Raw genomic sequence first — 22,389 nt, 5'->3', positions numbered from 1 at the left:
TGCAGGCGAGAAATGCCTCCCTTAATTTGCGCAGGCTTCACAGGGTTCTGCACAGGGTAGACACAATTTGGGGGGGATGCGGTCGTGGTGTCCCTTGACGCGGCTTCAGCTTTTGATACCGTTGAATGGCCTAATTTGTTCGACGTACTCCACAAATTGGGGTTTTGGTTGGAATTAATCGACTGGATGCGGCTTCTCTACTGCCAACCGCTTGCACAAGTGGTTGTTAAAAACAGGAACTCCCGTTTTTTTTTTAAAAAACAATTTTTATTATTTTATTTTTTGGTGTTGAAGTATTGCAAAGAGGGCACTGCTCTCTGATCACCAGAGGTGCAGTGTACAAAGAGATAATCATCATCTTCAATCAGTACAAGCAACATTCAATAGGAACACCCATCCCCGAACTCCCTTCCCCCAACCTCCCGTCCCATTATTCTCCCGCCCGGATCCCACCCCTAGCCCCTCACAGTGTCAACGTGGTCCAATAGCAAATACAATCCAGTAACAAAGTCCGTGTGTGTACCCGTTCACCCTAGTTCCACAAGCGAGTGTCCTGCATCAACATCTCGACATGCTGGCGGCTCCAGCCACAGCCCTCTATATTCCGCCCACCTCTTCCAAATTTTAGAGTGCTTTTGGGGGCAGCCCCTGGCAATAAACACCGGGCGCTCCAGCCCCATACAGAAGTCCAATCCCCTTTTCCACACCCCTAGCAAGGGAGCCCTTGGGTCTTTCCAGGCTCGGGCGATATCTCGTTTGGCCACTGTAAGGCCCAGAAGTAGTAGGTGGCGTTTGTAGATGTTACCTCCCACCTGTTCCATAACATGCAAGAGGCCCAATTTTGGTGAGCGGGGGAGGTCCCAACCCAACACCTCAGACAGGCAATCCCAGACACCAGTCCAGAATCTCAACAGTTTATCACACGCCCACACCGTATGCACAAAGGTTCCTATCGCACGGCCACACCGCAGGCAATCAGGGGAGGCTATCAGGCCCGCCCTCCACAATCTTTCTCTAGTATAATAGGCCCTATGCAAGTATTTAAATTGGATAAAGCGCAGGCGAACCGCTATTGCCGCCCCCCTCGGGGCCTCCAAGGCCTCTCTCCAGTCCTCTTCTTCCAGGTCTCCTATGTCCCCCTCCCATGTAGATCGTAGGGTATCTAGAGATGAGGAGCAATGTGTGACTACCGTCTGGTATAGACTTGAAATTTTCTTAGCGTCTATCTCACCCATGAAGACCTTAGCCTCCAGTGGGCTGAATTCGGGCAAAGAGTCTAGACCGACCAAGGAGGGAGACAAAGCGTGTCGGAGCTGTAGATAGCGAAAGAACTGTGTTCGGGGCATATCGTATTCTTCTCGCAGGGCTTTGAACGTCTTAAGAGTCGTGCCTTTCATTACGTGGCCCAGGGCCGATATACCTATAGCGTCCCAGCCACTAAAGCCCTGCAGGGATGTCAGCGCCGGCAGCCGCCCATTGTGCCAGAGGGGAGTCTCCCTCGTCAAATTGTTCCACCATCCCATGCGGCGCAGCGCTCCACGCCACACCCGAAAGACTAACTCTCCCGTTTTTGTTCTCAGTAGAGGCACCCGACAGAGCTGTCCTCTATCACCGCTTCTTTTTGCACTGGCCCTGGAGCCCTTGGCAACATGGGTCCGTCAGGCCCCTGCTCTCCAGGCCTTCGTTGGCATCAGGGCTGGGAAGACCGCATTTCATTATATGTCCTGCTTTATTTAGTCTTCCCAGCGACTTCCCTCAATGTCGTCCTGGACATTTTCCGCGTGTTTGGCAGATTTTCAGGGTATACGATCAAATGGTCTATGTCAGTGCTCTATGTACGGCCCTTGCTTCCAGGGTTGCCAACTAGCGGAAGCGGCTGTCGGCTTAAATTATTTGGGAATCTGGGTATCGAAAGACCTTTCCCGATGCTATGACACTAATCTTCTGCCGCCTCTGGCACATTTTAAAGCCGACGTCCTACACTGGAAATCACTCCCATTGACACTCTTGGGGTGCGCAGCCCTGTTAAAAATTATGTCCCTTTCCAGACCTCTATATGCACTACAGAATACTCCGCTTCCATTTCCCGCAGCGTATTTCAGAGACCTCAAAAGTGTTGTTCGAGATCTCTTGTGGGAGGGCAGACCATCATGTACAGCCACTCATAAAGCTACGCTCAGTTGGGTCGATGGGAGTATAGGGCTCCCTGATATTAAGAAATATTGTTGGGTGGCGCATCTAGCAGCCATTAACCAGTGCACCTATAGGTCGCAGGATGACCTGGCCTTACAAATCAACAGATGGCTCCTCCCGGGGGGGCGGCTTTGGTGGTGCGATCTAAGGGCGACCCTTGCTGCCCATCTTGACTGGCCCGACCAGGCACGTGGTTGCTATAAGGAAGGCGGCCAATAGGAATCTGGGCTGGGAGGGCAAACTCACACAAGCCACGCGCCTATGGTACAGTGAACAACTGGGCAAGTTGATCCGCTCGAAGAGCTTTGACAAATAGCACCTCATTGGCATTTCAAGGATTGGCGGACTTTTGGAAATCTGGGGATGTGGTGCCTTTTACCGACTGCTACAGGAGTACAAACTCGCTCAGTCTGAATATTTTCGATATCTTCAAATCAGACATGCCCTGCTTGCGGTTTTCCCTAGAGGAAGTGATCTACCTATCTCCTCCCCACTTGAGGATAGGATACTCTACGGTGACCTGCCAGAAAAGGCCATCTCCCTCATTCATAAAAAGTACATTAATAACATGGCGGACCCCCCCCCCCGACCAGCTCGCGGGCTAAGTAAGACTGCGATGTCGCAGGTCTGGATGACCAGGAGTGGCGGGCAGCGGTGGCTTCCCCTCGCGAGGTGGCCCTTTCTTCCTGGCTCCAACTGCTCCAACTTAAACTACTTCACAGATCCTATATATCAGGGACTTTGCTGGTTCACATGGGTTACATCCCAGAGGGTGGCTGCACGAGGCAATGTGGGCAAGAAGGCACATTTGTTCATACTATCTGGGAATGTGCTGTGATCTAGGTGTACTGGGAATGGGTGGTGGGCTGCTTTGAGGAGGCGCTAGGGCAATATATCCATTGCAACATAAAGTTAGCACTGTTAAATATTTGGGACCCTAAAGGCTTGAACTCCAGGAAGCGACTGTGGGTAACGCTTGGGCTCACGATCGCAAAAAGAAACATTGCACGGCTTTGGAGGGCTCCTAACCCGCCGAAAATAGTGGACTGGTCCAACGACATGGATTGGTGCATGGTGACGGAAAAATCCATCTACGAAGCTAGGGGGTGCCCAAGCAAATGGACACATGTATGGGGACAGTGGAATACTTATAGAGGGGAGATTTGTGTTCCGCCACGAACTAGAGAATATGTCACGGAGGCACTTGATGTTGCATGTTAAGATTGCCACCTAGATATTGTAACGTGTGCTCTAGGAGGGAGTAAGAACTGTTCATTGTGTGATCTTCCTTGATTACAGATGTGTTGACTATGTAACATGCTATGTCCTGCCTCCTCACATGTGCACTTCAAAGGCCTACCTCTAGAAACTTACTCTCACTTCATAGGAACAACAGAGTATAAATACTGTACAGCCTCTAGAGAAGATAGTCCTCCCCTTTGGTGTGCGGATTGTCACCTACGCAGACGATACCCAACTTGTGGTCTCTTTGGACCACGATGAGGGTTCGTCTAACACCTTGGGCCCTTGTCTGGAGGCTGTTGCTAGGTGGATGCGACTCTCCCACCTCAAACTCAATGGGGAGAAGACTGAGATCATGGTGCTGGGTAACCCCTCCCCTACCTCCTTAGCCTCTAGCTGGCCTTTATGCCTCGGTGTCCCCCCTCCTCCTAAAGACCAGATAAAGAGCCTGGGAATCTGGCTTGATAGAGCGCTGGATTTTTCAGTCCAAGCCACTAAAACGGCTTCCACTTGTATGGGGTTAATGAAAATGCTCCGTAAAGTGCTCCCCCTTCTTCCTTTCCAGGCGAGAAGGGTCATGGTCCAGGCCCTGATACTCTCTCGCCTGGATTACGGAAATGTTTTATATCTAGGAGCCCCGGCAGCAGTGACTAAAAAACTTCAAGTCACCCAAAACTGTGCCGCCCGACTATTGTTTAACATCCCTCGCTGGCAATCAGCAAGGAAGGCTTTAAAAGAACTCCATTGGCTTCCTGTGGCTGCCAGGACACAGTTCAAGGCCATGTGCATTTTGCACAAATCTTTCCATCAAACTGGTCCGGCGGTTCTGCGCCCTTTAGTGCTACCTTACTTACCACTCAGAGCCCTTCGTTCGGCCTCACTGCATTTGGCAACTATGACAAAAGTCAGAAAAGCCCGTTGGGGTGGCCGCTCCTTCACCAACACGGCGGCGAAACTATGAACTCCCTGCCCCTAACGCTCAGACAAAACAGCAATCGAATGTCATTTAGGAGTGATTTAAAGACTTACTTGTTCCCAAAAATGGACTAATGTCCACCCAGGAGCCCCGACAAACTAATTCAGTCTAAAGCGCTGCGAGGCCTCCGGGTGGTTATGCGCTATATAAGTGGAATTTTTCATTTCATTTCATTTCATTTCAACTCTGGGCCTACGGCTGCTCAACCTGGAATAAGGGCTGCCACTCTGCTGGATTGCTGCTCTTAAGGACTGCTTCCCGGCTGTGCTGACCTGCTGCCTTCTGCCCTCTTTCTTGAGTGAAAAGGACTGGATCTGCCTCTGTTGATCCCAAAACCATTACAGTGACTCCAAGGGCTTGTTGGCTGGCCTCCTGAGTTGAGCCTCAGGGACAGAAGTCTCCAACAACCTCTACCCCAGCACCTGTCATCTGTGAGTCTACCCTGCCTAGTGGTGCCACCCTAGTCCAGGACCCTTGGAAGTGGGCCTAAGGTGCCCGGATTGCCTCTATGGATCCAGCAAAATGGACAGATCTCCTCTGCTGCTCGATGCACCCCTGAGCAGGACTGAGGCTGTTGCATGAATTGAACCCATCGCAAAAACCTTCATCGCCTTCAGCAGCCTCATCGGAATCACTGTACACAATACATCCCTATCACAGGTCCTCGCTTCCCTCATCAACGGCGGTCTTGATAACGATGATGCACTCCACATTCCAGACTCTCAGCTCTTCGGAACCGACTCATCACCTGACTGCACAACGCATCCTTGATGCCGGACATTGCAACGTAAGCACAGTACTTCACACCGGAGCCTTGCTGCTATTCAGAACTAACTCAGCGCTTCGATTGCGTGACTCATCTTCGATGTGGATCCTCGCAGCGATCTGCAAAGCTGGATTTAAGGTACTCTGTTCAGCAGGCCTAGAAGGGTCCCTGCTGCCGGCCTTTCCTCCATCAAGGACTGCCTGCCTGACTTATTTCCATTCCAGTGCGACCAGATATCCTCATTTGGCTCTCTGTGCTTTTTGTCACTACTTTCACTGAAATCTTTAAAATTGCATATCTCAAGTTATATGGATATGAATTTTGGCATTTTGGTCTTGTTGTATTTATTAAAGAATGTTCTATTTGACTTGGTATGGGATCATTTTTGTGTGGTGTGTTTCCCTTTATTACTGTTTGAAGTGTTGCACAAATACTTTACACATTGCTTCTAAGTTATGACTGAGTGCACTTCTGACCTGCGAACTGCGCCAGGAGGTGTATTTAGGCAGCGCGGTCCCCGGCAGGAGCCGGGGGCCACTTACCTGGACACAGCCGAGTCCATCCAGCATCCAGGAGCCAGGGCAGTGAGATTGAAGGCTTCCCTGCCGCAGCCGCCACCGCCAAGAGTCACTTGTGGAAAAACTACTTGCTCCGCCGCCCCGGGACTACACATCCCGGCAGGCTAAGCGGCGGCACGCACTCCTGACCGGTGAACCACGCCAGGAGGCGTATTTAGGCAGTGCGGTCCCCGGCAGGAGCGGGAGGCCACTTACCTGGACACAGCCGAGTCCATCCAGCATCCAGGAGCCAGGGCAGTGAGAGCGAAGGCGTCCCTGCCGCAGCCGCCACCACCAAGAGTCACTTGTGGAAAAACTACTTGCGCCGCCGCCCCGGGACTACACATCCCGGCAGGCTAAGCGGCGGCGCGCACTTCTGACCTGCGAACCGCACCAGGAGGCATATTTAGGCAGCGCGGTCCCCGCGTCGCGGGACGCCGGGCGAAGCCCGGGCAAAGGGCGGGCCGTCTGTGGCCGTCCGGGGACAAACAAGGCCGGGCTGGGCCACGGACTATCGGCTCCTGCGGACTATTGCTCCCCCATATACGTGAGACTATTCATCCCTTGCTTTTTATGGTCTTGGGAGTGTTACTTCTTGATTTTATGTCAACATAGTTTATATTAGCGTGAGTGTTTCATGATAGCTTATGACTGAGTGCACTTCTGACCTGCGAACCGCGCCAGGAGGCGTATTTAGGCAGCCCGGTGCCCGGCAGGAGCGGGGGGCCACTTATCTGGACACAGCCGAGTCCATCCAGCATCCAGGAGCCAGGGCAGTGAGAGTGTAGGCTTCCCTGCGGCAGCCACCACCGCCAAGAGTCACTTGTGGAAAAACTACCCGCGCCGCCGCCCCGGGACTACACATCCCGGCAGGCTAAGCGGCAGCGCACACTTCTGACCTGCGAACCGCGCCAGGAGGCGTATTTAGGCAGTGCGGTCCCCGGCAGGAGCGGGGGGCCACTTACCTGGACACAGCCGAGTCCATCCAGCATCCAGGAGCCAGGGCAGTGAGAGCGAAGGCTTCCCTGCCGCAGCCGCCACCGCCAAGAGTCACTTGTGGAAAAAGTACTCGCGCCGCCGCCCCGGGACTACACATCCCGGCCGGCTAAGCGGCGGCGCGCACTTCTGACCTGCGAACCGCACCAGGAGGCATATTTAGGCAGCGCGGTCCCCGCGTCGCGGGACGCCGGACGAAGCCCGGGCAAAGGGCGGGCCGTCTGTGGCCGTCCGGGGACAAACAAGGCCGGGCTGGGCCACGGACTATCGGCTCCTGCGGACTATTGCTCCCCCATATACGTGAGACTATTCAAACTTGCTTTTTATGGTCTTGGGAGTGTTACTTCTTGATTTTATGTCAACATAGTTTATATTAGCGTGATTGTTTCATGATAGCTTAGGTGCTTTTAATATATTGTTTTGTAGGTTTACTCCTGTAATATTACAATGTCAAAACTCAGATCAGCCAAAACCCCTTTAGTTAACACTACTACGGACAACTATTTGGTCAAAGTGGTAGATAAAATTAAAAAAGACCGACGCCTTTCATTAAGCAGGGTTAGCCCCCCGGCTTCACCTACTAATCTTTCTACCCCCCCAGAAGCTCATGTGCTAGATAAGGCTGTAACGAAGGTATACAAGCCATTATTATTAATGAAAGCTCAGCCTCCCCAGTACAAAATCAGGTTGTGCTGGATGACCCTTCTGACTCTTCACAACAACCTTCCCCGGTACGTAGAGTAGTAAGGGCTTGCAGGAAATTACCGAAAATTACCGAATAAGCGGGGGGGGGGGGTAACAGGAAAACCAAAAGAGTGGGCACTCAGCAGGAGTTAACGAGCCTTTGAATAAGGATGGGTTGACTACCCTGAATCCCGATCAATTTGATATGTTAGTCAGCATTATTGAAGCAAAACTGGAATTGGTAATTAAACCTCTGGTGGCCAAATTAGATCAGGTCTCCAAAGAAGTAATTAGACTGGGTGATCTTGTGAATACCCACATTACCCAGGTTGAAGCAAATAAGGTTAAAAAAGTGGACAACATTGTAAATAAGGTTGCAGACACATCTCAGGGGGAGGTTAGCGTTATTCAATTAATCCCAACTGATCAACCACCCGCAGTAATTCATATTAACCAACCTCCCAATCAATTAAATACAGCAGTGGAGAATAATAATGAGGGGTGGAAGGAAGTTGGGAGAAGACGCTTTGTTAATCTCCCCCCAGACTGCGCCCCCTACGTAGTTGTACTAACTAATGTACCCCCGGCTGACTCTCATTTTACGGAGCTTCGACAGGAAACCCACAACTCCCTGAAAAATAATCAGTATCATGGCTGAACAAAAATTGTGGGTTCCCAATTGCCTACTCCAAGGATATCTTATCTACCAGGAGAGTTTGGGGGATTGGTAATTTTAGAAAGAGTAGCAAGGGGGACTGTATTAATGTTAATTTTAAGTACCCTCAACATGTTGCCACAGTTTTGCTCAGAGCAGCTTCCCTACCATTTGCTGAAAATACAGTATGCGCCCGCCCACTCGGTTTTTTCTATAGCCACCTCAGTAATATTCAACCCACACGTATTAATCAGCCCAAGGCACTCCCACCTTTTTTTAGGCCTGGATTTACTATCCCACTGCAAAATAGTTTTCAACCCTTAAATAGCTTGGATTCTAATGATTGACTCAGCGTGGACAGTACATCCGTCATGCTAGAGGTTATTAATTCCCCACCATTGGTAACAAGCATAAGCTCTGTGGACCCTATGATAATTAGGCTAGAGAACCCAAACTACCTAACAGATAGTGTGATGTTGCCTTCTGGGATCCCAGGGGAAAATGACAGACCAAAAGTTACCCTACAATCAGTTGGGGCTAGCTCAGAGGGAAGTGTGGTAATTATTACTAGTTGTAATGTGGCAGGACTAAAATCAAAGAGGAATGTATTGGGATGGCTGAATTTTATCAATAGTTATGATATCCATTGTTTCCAGGAAACATGGTGTAGGGAAGAAGTTTACTTTGAGGGGTTCGTTTCATACAACCTCCTGTCGCAGGGCTCTGGGCCAGGCAGAGCAAAAGGCGGTCTTTTGGTTTTAATATCTATCCTCCGTCAGATTACTGTGAAAAGGTATTTGACTGTGGGAGCACATGCCCAAATCCTTTGGCTAACTGAGGGGCGAGACCGAAATTTCCTTTTGGTTAACTTTTACAATAACATCTTTGACATCACAAGGGCTGCAGTTGTGGATGACCTGACTAACAGTGTGGAAAATTTAACTACAAATGTTAATGTCTTTTTTGATTTTATTTGGGTCGGTGATTTTAATATTCAATTATGTGAACAGACTATAGGAAAAGTGTGTGGGTTCACGGATGAGACTGGTTCGGATGGATTACACTTTGGGCATAACCGATGTGGAGAGGCCCTAAATAATTTCCTGGGTCGGTATGATCTGGAGGTTTTGGGGTATTCAAAAGATGAAAATGGTCAAATTACCCCTACTTTTAAGAGCCGAAATGCCAGCTCAGTTATTGACCATGTAATTGTCTCCTCTGGTATTACACCCTATTGTGCCCCCCCCCCCTAGGATTGTATCAACTACTCTAAGTGACCATAATCGTATTATTCTTGAAACATCCTTGTGGGGTAAACGTTCTGTTAATGTGGGCAATTCAGTTTCCCATGTGGAACCCCATAGACTTAACGGAGTACGTTTGAGATGGGTAGGGGCTAAAGCTTCTGAACATATGGGCTCTATTGTCAGGGATTGTATGGGAGACATTACTCTTATCCTTGATAGTACTGCTGATCATAAACGGGTTTTATTGGCTTTTAGTGATATTAATAAAGTTTAGTCATCAATGGAGCGCACACCGCTAGCCCCTCCTCCGGATCGCCCCTCGGGACTCTGGTACTTGTGGTTCTTTAGTGGATCACCCAGGTGGGTGCAAGTCGGTACTTGTTGGACTGATGAATCTCTAGACCGGATACATGTCCCGGGTTTTAGGATATCGCCCGAGACATGTCTCGGGTTTCGGGATAACTTCCCTCATCAGTAGAGAAAGAAAGTTATTGATGCCAAGTTTACCAAACCTAAAAGGGGGCAGCGTAGTAATGAACCGGCATGGTTTGATCACTCATGTACCAGGCTTTTAACAGGATTAAAACATGCCCTTGCAAAAAAAAACAGGGATACCGACTCTGTAGTAAAACTAAGACCTGAATATAAGTGTGCCTTAAAGCAGAGGAAGGGTGAGCTGCAGCAGTTGGCATGGGATTCACTCAACCAGGCTGCCGAATGCTCAAATAGTACTCTGTTTTGGGCCACTGTGAATTCTCCTTTTCTTAAGGATGAAAATACTCCTGTGTTAACTTCTAACGTCTCGAGTGATGTTTGGGTCGCTCACTTTTCAAATATTTTTGACTCTAACTGTAGCTTGGACACTGAAGCGAATAGGTGGGAAGTTCGGCCCCTGGATATTACAATCAGTGAGGTAGAATTAGGCATACGGGCAAGCAAGGGGGTGAAAGACCAGGGCCCAGATGGGGTGCCTATCGGCGTTTATAAAGCTGCGCCGGAAATGTGGAGCCCTCTTTGGTTATTGTTTAAAATGCAGCAGTTTGTACTGAGGCCCCTGAAACTTGGGGGGAATCTATTAATATCCCGATACATAAAAAGGGCAGTAGGTTGGAGGTAAAAAATTATCGCCCCATTTCTCTCCTTGACTCCTCAGTTAAGATCATGAGTAGAGTAATGTTAGCGAGGTTAGAGGAATGGGCGGGGCGAGAGGGAATCCTTGCTGATAGTCAGTACGGATTTAGAAAGGGCATGGGTACACTCCATCAGTGTTTAAATCTTGATTTACTGATCGGGAAGTACACCGAAGCAAAATCCGGCTCTATCTATCTCTGCTTCGCAGACCTAAGTAGTGCCTTTGATATGGTTGACCACTGTACTTTATGGACAACCCTGCTGCAGCTAGGAGCACCAGAGGGCATCATTTATTTCCTGGCTAGGTTGTATGGGAAACTAAAAACCTGTGTTCGCTTTGGTACCAACGGTGAATGCACCCCTAAATTTGGTGTTAAAAGAGGGATTAGACAGGGTTGTGTCCTGGCCCCCCTCCTTTTTATTTTATTTATTAACTGAATCGATGAAATTTTTAAAAAAGTTAAGGCGGATGCGCCTCGGATCAATGGAGTTTCTGTGCCGGTGTTATTATATGCCGATGACGCTGTCCTGCTTTATAGAACTCCGCTAGGATTACAGCGCCTGATCAACACATTTTCTAGTTTTATTAGTGACAGAAAATTAATAATTAATAAAGGGAAAACGTTCACTATGACCTGTGGGGCTAAAAGTAAAACTGCGAACTGTTTTTTTATTGATAAAGATAAGGTGTATCAGGTGGATACCTTTTGTTATCTTGGGATCACCTTTTCTAAAGATAGAACGTGGTCTAATGAATTTAAAAATATCAGTATTAAAATGGCAAAAAATGCCCACGGAGTTTTTAGATTCGCCAGCAAGGTTGGGGATCGACGTACTTGTGACATGCTGAAGATCTACCAAGCCAGGTGTGTCTCTATCGCACTCTACGGGGCAGGTATTTGGGGACATAGATGGGACCACAAGTTGCAGCAGGAGGAAATTTCTTTTTTAAAAAAGCTCCTGTGTTTGCCAACATCTGCTTCAACTGAGTTAATCCACCGGGAATTGGATACCAATTATTTGATCGATCAGTTATCACTGAGGCCACTTATGATTTGGTGGTCAATTTGGCTTCAGGTGGAAAAATCTCTTACCAGATCCATCATTGAGGATTGCCTCTCGTTGGGTGAATACTGTAACATACCCTGGTTAAAATATGTTATTAATTGCTATTCTGAGATCTTCAACATTAATGTTGTGGTTTACCCTGGCACAGCGTCTTCAATACCTAAGGCTGAAATGAAATCTAAATTCAGGGCTTTCGCTGCGAGAAGACGAGCTGTTGCGAATGGGTCTTTATCTACTGTCACGGTTTACAATAGTTACTCTATTGTTGAAGGCTTTCCAATGTATTTAATATGGGTGACTAGGCCTTCACATAAGTTTGTCCTAACTAGACTGAGGTTTGGTGTAGCCCACCACCTAGTTGCACTACCAACACTTAAGAAACACCCTCAGGGGCCTTGTATGTGTGATGGTATAACTAAACAAAGCACTCTGCACTTTCTCTTGTTCTGTAAACTGTATATGAATTTTCGTATAACCTTTTTAAAACCGATGTTTTTTAAAATATGGTGTACGTACAGTTATCCAGGCAATAAGTCTTATTTTTAATTTGCAATTTATCGATGTCTGTTTTTTTACTGCCACTTTTTTAACTATCAAGGCTAGGAAAAGTATGTGTTTTTAAACCATTCAGTCTGTCATATCGGTAGTCTTTTAACTTTAAATCATGGTACCTGTTTTATCATGCATGTGTTTTGTGCTTTTATGGTCATTTTTTATGCACCGAATAAAGCTTCATGACTTGACTTGACTGACTGCTCTGTTCCAAGCTACTAGAGGGTTGAGCACAGGTTAATTTAGGGTAGGCTTGTGCTTCACCCTGACAAGGATTGGGGTTGCTGCTTGACCAGTACTCCCACTCCAGTCAACCAACAACCCAATTACTTGCAATATTCCATATTATTTCATTTTAGAAGTGAAAGCTCAATCCAATAAAAAAACATGAGTGTGTGATAGAATTTAACTCATGATCACAGAAGACAAAAATGCATGTTCCCTGTGGAAATCTAGAAATTAGAGAAGCCTTCAAGATATACCTGCTTTATACACAGATCTTTTTAAACCTAATCCTTTTTGTAAAAAACACAACTTCCTTGATACATTTTGTGATGATGTACTTTATTGTGTGTTTTCATTTTCTGTGTCTGATTGTTTCTATTCAGCATTGCTATACTGGCTGCCAGATAGCTGGTTATTAAACTGAGGAGGGGGTAACCTTACCAACTTAATAAACACAATCTGGCTGCATCCCAGTACAGCCATCAGTGAACAACTTCTGATAGCTGTGGTATAGTCAGTAGGCAATTCCAAATAGAGGTGCTTAAATGCAAGCAGTCACAACATATTTCTAATCCAATGTGGGAAAATAATGACACATTTTGAGACAACAACATGATCAGAAATGTATTAGGGGAACGAGAGGTATGAATTTAAATAAATGCAAGGGAAAAAAAACCTAGAATAGTAAAACATAAATGGCAATGATCAGTTGACAGTTCACAGAGCTCAGCCAAGGTAAATCTTTATATTGGCACTACTTTTTGGAGCGCAGTGTTCCAGTGTAGCAGGGTCTACAGCTCAAACCACTGAGGTCTTTCAGAATTGGCTACTTCACTGCAGGGATAGATTTTCCACCTCGCTCAGGCTGATGTTTTACATTCGGACATATTCAGCCTTTTGGTTTCAAAATCCACTAGCAAGGTAAGACGGGAATCTGCTCATTATCAGGATTCCTAGAGGCCACATACCTTTATCGGAAAGTCCTGTTGAACCATGCTATAGCCCTACAAATGGTTCTCCTCTTAGGAAGCCTTAGCACCTTCTCCCTATCATCTGAAGATTTACAAAAGTAACAACTTTTTCTGGCTGCTAAACAGTTCCCCACAGTCACAATTACTCCCTTTAGGTAAAACTTCTATGTACCAGATATCTGTGCAATCAGGCCTTTTTTGATGTTACGGGTCACTCTTCTCTTTGTATCCCTAGAAGAGGAATAGATAAACTAGCTGAACTTTCTAGAGCAGTTCTGGAACATGGTAGCCAGGAAGTCAGGAGTACTTGAGTCTTCTTCCGGCCTTCAGGCAGCATCTTCTTCTTGAAGGATGTTTGTTCTCTTGCCACATCCAGTAGTTTTCTGATGACGTTGTGGTAAGGTCATGCACAATAACCAGTGAGTGTAGAATTCCTTCCGCCCAATTCTAACTATTTTCCCATAAATTTCCCACCTTCTTTCACAGTATTTCTGTTTTGGTATAATGAAAACTTCCTTATAAGCTCTGTGTTAGAAACAGGGTTTCTGGTTGGCTAGGGTATGCACCTAAGCCAGACAGAACCCACCACTCTAGTCAGGGCAAGTAAGTTACTCACCAAAGATAACCAGTGCTTGGCACAGAGCAGGCAAGCTTATCATCAGAGGACGTGTGTAAAGTGTTTGCGTAACACATTAGTGCAGGTAATGCAACAGATTATGAAAAAAACACATACATCATCACATGAGTGTGAGCACTGTAGAGACCGAAACCCCATGCATCATCATGACACTCTAGGGCATGGTGTCCCTGTGCTTCTATTAAATCTGTGTGCCTACTCTAGTGAATACGGTAATCATAGCAGCTTACGGAAAGCAAATTTCTAGTCGGGACCACACCCAAACACTTTCGTCACTTATCTACGGAGTCCGATCAAATCAAAAGGGTTCTGTCATCTCTCACTCACAAGACACTACATATCCCTCTTTGTGAAATAAAAAGCACAAAGGATACATATACACAACATAACTCTTCAATAAGTAGTTTTGGTACTCGAATCAATCGCTCAGATCTTCTCATGTGAGGCAGAGATACAGCAGAAGTGTCCTTGACTGGCACTGGTGACAGAGACACAGGTGCAGTCGTTGGGCTTTCAGGATTCTCCAGTGTCTCCCTTATGACATGTGGAGTTGGCAAATGTCGAGGCAGGTGCTTGAAATGCAACGGATCTTGCGTAATTGACTTTCCAGGATGGTGAGCAGGTGTTCTTTACTTGTCACAACCCACAGTGGGTTAGCATCAGAAGAAGCAGCAGACTTGCATTTTTGTTTCTGTCTGACACCTACTCGGTCTCCCTCTGTAAAGACTGTGTTCATCTCACATCAGCGTTTGTCTGGATAGGTCTTCATTTTGTGTTTGTGCCATGAATCTGTTTGACTAAGTTCACCATCATCAATCACTCATGTAGTGTCCATTGTGGCAACTTGATCCTCATGGGATCTCCCAAACATCAGCATTGCAGGGCATTTACCTTTAGTTTAATGGGAAGTTGACCGGTAAGCATGAAGAGCTGAATGAAGAGCTGGTTTTCCAATGCAGCTCTCTGAATAGTCATTTTTAGGGTGCTCATAAAACACTCAACAACACCATTTGCTTGTGTCCAAAGAGGTGTACTTGACTGCTGCTTAACATTTAAATGAGTGAGAAAGTCTTTGAATTCTAAACTATTAAAAGGTGGGCCATTGTCTGACTTCAGAATTGGAGGAACACCCCTTGTTGCAAAAATACCTTGTAGCCTCTCAATGACTTATTTGTGACATATCGGCAAAAGGTCTTCTACCAAGGGAAAACGAAAATATTCATCAATGCCTACCATTAAATGATGTCCATTTTCAAGGGGCCCAGAGGAATCAACAGCGGTTGTCCCCACACATGTTTTGGAATATCAGGCATGTTTAGTGTTGTGACACCTTTGTGAGGTAGCTGTGCACTCTAGAAATGTGTTGTATTGTATGTTCAATGGATGCTGAGTTATTTTCGGAGAGAAACCGTTGCACAGATGACAGGCCTTTATTTCTCGTTCTACTCTTTCATCAAAATTAGGAAATCAATCTCGGTCTCAGAGAGCTTGCTTTGTGGCAACAATTCTATGATGTCCCTCATGTGCAACTTCAATGACTTGCTGTCTCAGACTCTTCAGTATGACAATTCTCGGACCTCGTAAGACGATACCTTCTTGGGTAACGGAAAGTTCATCTTTCACAATTTTGAACTTCTGATATTCACTGTCATATTCACTGTCATTTGTAAGAGTTCAAGAGTGCTGTTTCCAGGATTGATGTGCAATAATGTCTTTGAGTATTAGCATAAAACTGTGTGTGCTCATAGCAGCAATCTGTGCTACTGATATAGTGGCAAGCGTATTGGACTTTACGATGAAGTTAATGTAGGCTTCAACTATTTTGAAACTGATACTATGACATTGTTCTGGCACTCGTGAAAAGTAGTCAACAGGGCTTTGAGTTTTCCCTGGTTGGTGCACAGCAGTATAGTCATATTCATTCATATTTATAGTCATATTCTTGCAGTCACAACCCCCACCTCTCAATGCAAGGGGCCTCTTGGCTTTAGCGTTACCAAAGATGGTAAGCAATGCTTGATGATTTGTGACAAGAGAGAAATGCTTTCCATATAGAAACACGTGAAAATGTGAACACGCCCATACCACAGCTAGTCTTTCTTTCTCAGGTTTTGAATAGGCACGTTGAGTTTGTGACAAATATCTGCTAGAATATACCACAATATGACTGCAAGCATTTGAATGTCCATTGTGTTTGGCAAGAATCTAGCCCAACCCTACCGGGCTAGTGTCAACAACAATTTCTGTATGTAGGTTTGGATCAAAGTTAGGTGGTTTTTAGTGGTGTTCTCTATTGCATGTTTGATTTTCTTGAAGCTTTATTTACATTCATGTGACCATTGAAGTGAAGCATTTTGCTTAGGTAAGTTTCTTAATGGGGCACTTACTGTGGTAAAATCATGGATGTACCAAAAACAGTATCTGCCCATGCCATGACAGGTGACTGTACCATAGCCAGATCTGGAGTCATTCCCCCATAAGAGAAAATATGGCCAAAGAATTTGAGTTTTGTTTTGTGGATCTCACACTTCTCTACATTCACAGTCAGACATGCTGTAGCAAGTAAATGGCACACTTGTGTAAGAGCTTTATCATGTTCCTTTTGTGTGGCCCCAAATACCAATATATCATCACTGTAATTGAAAGCATGCGTGACCGGATGTATTATGCAGTGAATTACATCTTGAAACAGGTCTGCAGTTGATGACACACCAAACATTTGGGCCAGATGTACAACCATTCCATTTTGCAAGTTGCAAATTGCGATGTTTTGCGACATGCAATTTGCGATTCTGATAATGGAATGTACAACAACAGTGTCTCAAACACTGTTTTCGATTCCTAATGCGGTTGCTAAAGACCTACCTCATTAATATCAATGTGGTAGGAGGTCATTTGAGGCCCCTTAGGAATCTCACATATCACAGGGATGGTGACAGCAGACCACCATGCCTGTATTTGCTTTTTGCATAAAACACATTTTTGGGATGCATTTAAAAGACAAAAATTAAAGGTTTTCTATAAATTTTTTAAGAGCAGGCAGTGGTCCATAGGACCATTGCCTGCACTTAAAAAACATTTTCACATACATTCACAAAGGGAAAGGTTTCCCCTCGGGACCCTTTCCAATTTGCGACTGGCTTACCACCTACTCAAAGGAGATGGTAACTGTGAGATGCGGTCGCAAAACAGTTGTTCATACCAGTGCGACTCACTATTAGGAAGGGACGCCTTTGGCACGCCCATTACAAATAGTGCTTTGCAAACCCTATTTTGTGAGTCTATCACAGGTTACTGACTTGGAAAATAGGGTTTGTACATACCACAAACCTTTTTAGCAGTCGTAAATTGGCCGATTGCCTGTTTTGCAACTGCTAAAAAGGGCCAGACATCTGGCCCTTCGTCACTTATATCTGAACAAACCAACTGATGGGTTCCTTTGCTCAGATTAAGGCAAGAGAAGACTTTGGTACCATTCAGCTGGGTTATCATGTCAGCAATGGGTGGACATGGATATCATTCTTTTTCAGTTGCCTTGTTAGCTTGACGCATATTAACACAGATTTGTACAGCTCTTTCAATGTCCTGACAGACACCCAGTCATCATTCTTTATTGAAGGACTACCCGACCTGGTTATCATAGATGTTGGGAAAATAAGCTCAATACTGAAGTGGAATGACTAAAAGCTAAGGAATCATAAGGTGGAAGATTTATGATAAGGCCAGCAGAAAAATATTATGTAACAAAATATGGATTCCTAAAGGAGGTAGATTTGTGGTAAGGCCAAAAACAAATTATGACGAGGGAAAATGTTTCATCTCATGAATAAAACAATTTTTCATCATTTTGCATTGTGCCATATTTGCTTTTCCTTAAGAAGAATGCAATTTGTCAAATAGTATAAAATAATATCTTGCTATGCTACCCCTATTTTACAATTGTGACCCTGACTATTATGTGTTCCATCTGAAAATAAGTTTGATTTATTATTAGGTTATTGTTATCGGAATGCTTTCAATGCACTACATGCACCAGAAGTATAATGATCCATTGATTTTCCTTTTTACAATTGTTGTCACATGTATCCAATTAATTTGTGATCAATGTGTTGTATTCATTTTCTTAAAGGTATGTATTACTTGGCCCGATGGACACACTAGTGAATTTGATGCTGACTGGCTGAAGAAAAGATGCTTCTCTAAGCAATCTAGAGCTCAAATGCAAGAAGAATTAAGTCATCTAGGTAAACCTGTTATTTCAATTACATTGCTTACACTTGTGAAATAAGAAAGATCAATACACTACTATTGTGTGAGTGTTATGAGCATCTAAGAAATTGTTGCTAATTCACTTTCACTTTTTCGTTTTTCATATCATCAGAGAGTATAACCATAATATGTTTTTATAAAAGTCTATATTTTCAAATCCTTAAACTTTTCAAATATAATTAGTGTTAAATCAGTTCATGCAACCTATGCACCCATGAAGGTTTATAAAGCGATCATACGCATAGTTGTTCCCTTCTCTCTTCCTTCTTAGGCTACTATTTAAGTGTAAATACTTAACAATGAAAAGACTGTTAATCATATTCTCATAAATGAATACAGACATTTTTCTACTAATTGGTCACGGCTCTAATCACTTGTTATTGTGAGATACCTTCAGTCTGACAGTGAGAAACAATCAATGTGTTAACTGAGTATTTTTAAATAAGTCTGGTTTTCACCAGATGGGAGAAGGGAGGAAACTTTAAAAGTTATCTTCTCCATTACTATGGTCAGTTGCCTCAAGTAGCTTGTTTTTATCTTCAAAGCTGCCACAGACCTGATTTCATAACTTGTATTTATTTAATGCGAATTAATGAAATTGCATATTTTTTAAGTATTTGATGTCACTCAGAGTAGAGACTTTATTTGATTGGTATTTTAATTTCATATATAAGCAGCATACAACAAACTTTTCATTAGTTTATAGTGAATTGGAAAACTAAGTTAAAGGTAAATGATCATACATTGTCATACATTTACTGAAATACTGTCTTCAAGGTCCAATATGATGATAATTATCTGCAAAGTGTACAAATATGATCATTGTGTTGACCATACAGACAGCGATGAGTTGTTAAAGACTGTCTCTTCTAATATCTCAATCTCTATGGCCTCCAATTAATATTGTTACCCCAATTAAGTTTGAGTTGTCAATTTTATTTGTGGAACAGCAGGCTGCTAGCTCTATTAGCATTTTAATGAGAATTCAACAATACAATGTGTCTTATGTTTTATTATATAGATGTGATTGTCTTGTATTAGCTCAATTTCACTGAAATGTAACTATAAAAAAGTATTTAAGCCATGGTAAGGCAACCAAAGATTCGAAACCAACACATGAGCTGAAGAACAAGAGACAACCAATAATTTTTGTGATTACATTTACATGTAAACTGTCTCTCTTTCTTTGGGTGAAAATAATAGTCATTGGCAACTGTAGGATGTTTGACCCTAATCTTATAATCTAAATGTATAGCAAGTCAAATCTCTTCCCAATCGTAAGACTCCTAACAACCAGTTACGACATGTATACAATAATTGAGGTCAGGATGGCAATTTCTCCAACAATGATCTATTTCAAAAAGTCCATTTTTTTATTTATATGTTTTTAGTGTTTTATTAAGCATGAACTTAACCCAAGGTTATTAGAGCGTTGTACATATGATAGATAAACATAAACGAAGAGCTGATACATAGAAAGGATTTGTAATAAAAACAAATAGCAACTTTTAAGAACTCTAGTAAGATATGGTATGTCGTTGAGTTATTAATAGACAACCTCCATTTGCGTATGAATCATTGGAATGGGTTCGCCAAGGTAGTGTTTAATGATTCTGCTTTGCTTCAGTTCTGTTCCAGGAATCCCGGGGACAATGTTTGTGTGGGTTCTACAAAGATTGATGTGCTTCAGCCCTGTACTGGTGTAACAGTACTTGTATCGGCAAATGCACCCAGGGGAACAGGCTCATCGTGACTTTTAGGAGAGGAATCTGTTCATTAGGATCTTTTCACCTCTTTTTTTAAAGGCATGGGTCGATGGGTTAAACCTAATCTTGGGTGGTAGATTTTTCCAAATCAATCTTAGCAGTGTAGATTGCCAATTTCAGTTACACTTAGTAAAATGGAAAGTAATTTTTGTAATGTTAAGATGACAGTCATCTTGCTAGCTATACTTTCAAGGAAAACCACTCAAATTCATAGTTGTCCCTGTGCACAAGGTTAGTCAATTGTACTTGAGATACTAGTGCGAAAAAGAAAAGTAATTAAATGCTAACTGAAAACATCAATTTTTCTCTGCACGCAAATAATTTGAAAATAGGATTCCTACATGAATCCAGTATTACTGTCTATGCAGGATTACATATATATTGTTACCAAGCTGTACATATATATTCTTACCAAGCTGGTCTGCATTTAAGCATTAATTTTAATATTGTAATCTGAGACTTCCCAAGAGATATTTAAATTCTACTGAAATTGCAATGCTTTTAATCTCTTATAACTATGTCACTGAATGATGGGCTAACACTAAATGCAAGGGCATCCAAGCTATACTTTTCAGGCTAGACCATTTTAAAAGTTTGTGGTGCCATTTTCTGATGTCACAATCTCCAAAGAAACATAATAATGGTTTTATGGTTGACTTGCATATTTGGGAAGCTGAGACAGCCTCTTTTACTGGATATCTGATGATTCTGAAAAGAGACCTGGTTCCCATCACCTTCCCCTATGCGATTATCTGAAAATATGTTATTTCCTAAATAAACATTGTTCTGAAATCTTTTGAAAACTTTGAATAAAATATTATTATTTGTATTGAACATTCAGGTGTAGCTCTTCCTATCAATTACATTTTATGGAAAATTAATTTTCTATAATTGTTAGTATATTTATGTAAACTGCCACATAAATACGTGATCAAATATTACCAGTTGCAATGTACTTGGATTTGACAGAGTCAACAGCAAATCTGTGGTAACTTGGGGCTTGTGAGGCTTGAGGTTGAATATGACTGTGTCACATTCCACTGGTACATCATGGTGAGGAATGTCCTCAAGGGAATTTCATCGATTGACTTGCAACTGGGAGGCTGGTCACAGGAGTTCCCGTCATGCTCCGTGGCTGAAGGTGGGATAGGCTTGGCGGACGTGGATCCAGTGCAGTGTGTCACCGGCTGACCAAGGACGCACTCGGCTGGATGGCAGTCAGTTCACTCTCAAACACTCTAAGTCGGCAGGGAACGGCATAACCAAGAGAGCAGGAAACACAGTGGGGAGCCTGAACAAAGGTGTGAGCAGCCCGTAGGGGTGTAGACGACAGAAGCACAACTGAGGTTGAACTGCTGTGTTTTTCGGCTCATGTAGCCATAGGGAGCCAGAGGGAGACGGAGGCTGAGGCGAGGCTCACATAATGGAGGGGCACAACGATGGTGCTTTGGCCAAGGAGAATTCGAAGTCTGATGTCTTTACACAGTTGAAATCAGGTCAGGTTTTCCTGCTTGGATCAATGCTATATGGATGGCGTCACTTCATTAACATTACTTTGACTATGCCTATTTGGTATATCCATACTGTTTGTGGCCCTATTTTCCATAGTGGGCTGGCATTGGGCCCCCCCCTATGGTGGTGACCAGGGATGCAGGTGCTGAAGCGGCCTAACAAGGTTTTGGGTGCAGCTTGCATCCTCCTCCCAGGCCACATTCCTCTTGGCTAAGAGGCAAGGATTATTAAAATAATCTCTCGGGACACCTCTGTAAAATCTAACCTCGTAGCAAATTCCTCACGGAGCTCAAAGACCCGCCGACATGGTAATTCCTCTTCTAAAGGGATGGAATATAGGCTATATAAAAGTGAGCCCAGGAAAGACTCCTCCAATGAGATATCCGGGCACCTTACTCTAAAAAATGGATGGCTTCCTGGGGCCCAAGGATTCTGTTGCTAAATGGGGAACCCTGCTAGTTAAAGATACTCATGCCTCAAATGTACTAAACTATGCCTCTCCCTTGAGATTAGAAGTGAGACACTCTATACCAATTCAACCTTTGATAGCATGGAGCCTTCATGAAGCAGCAGTCAGCCTACCCACTGTTCTCTGGCCTTAATGCAAAACATCAGGTTAAAACGACAATCCAGTAGCAAGCCTTGACATACATAATGGTCACTCCTCTGGTGAGATGGGGGCAAGTTCAACGGAAGCCCTAGCAACAATACCTCTTGTAAATTCGACCGTTTTGAAATCTTCATCGACACTTGAATGCCCAAAGAGTATGGGTAATTTAGAGGACTCAGCATATACCCTACTACAACAGATCCTGGTAGTGCTAAAAACATGAAATTGTCTCAGGAACTAGCACAAATAGGAACAGAATCTCAACGGTCCTCAGTCCAATCCCATGTCCAACAGCTTACATCAGGAATTACAGAAGCAGAACAATGGATCTC

The 22,389-nt window shown here is 44.2% G+C and overlaps 1 protein-coding gene across 1 annotated transcript in view; it reads left to right on the top strand.

The window, feature by feature from the left end:
* The window catches only part of BBOX1 (gamma-butyrobetaine hydroxylase 1), a 607,727-nt gene that overhangs the window by 94,666 nt on the left and 490,672 nt on the right, over positions 1–22,389 (top strand). Inside the window, exon 3 of the mRNA XM_078684208.1 lies at positions 18,030–18,144. Coding sequence (XP_078540334.1) covers positions 18,030–18,144 — 115 coding nt within the window. The remainder of the gene's footprint in view (positions 1–18,029; positions 18,145–22,389) is intronic.

The sequence above is a fragment of the Lissotriton helveticus genome, chromosome 3_2, assembly GCF_964261635.1.
Source record: "Lissotriton helveticus chromosome 3_2, aLisHel1.1, whole genome shotgun sequence".
Classification (NCBI taxonomy): domain Eukaryota; kingdom Metazoa; phylum Chordata; class Amphibia; order Caudata; family Salamandridae; genus Lissotriton; species Lissotriton helveticus.
This window is presented reverse-complemented; position numbering and strand designations above follow the sequence as displayed.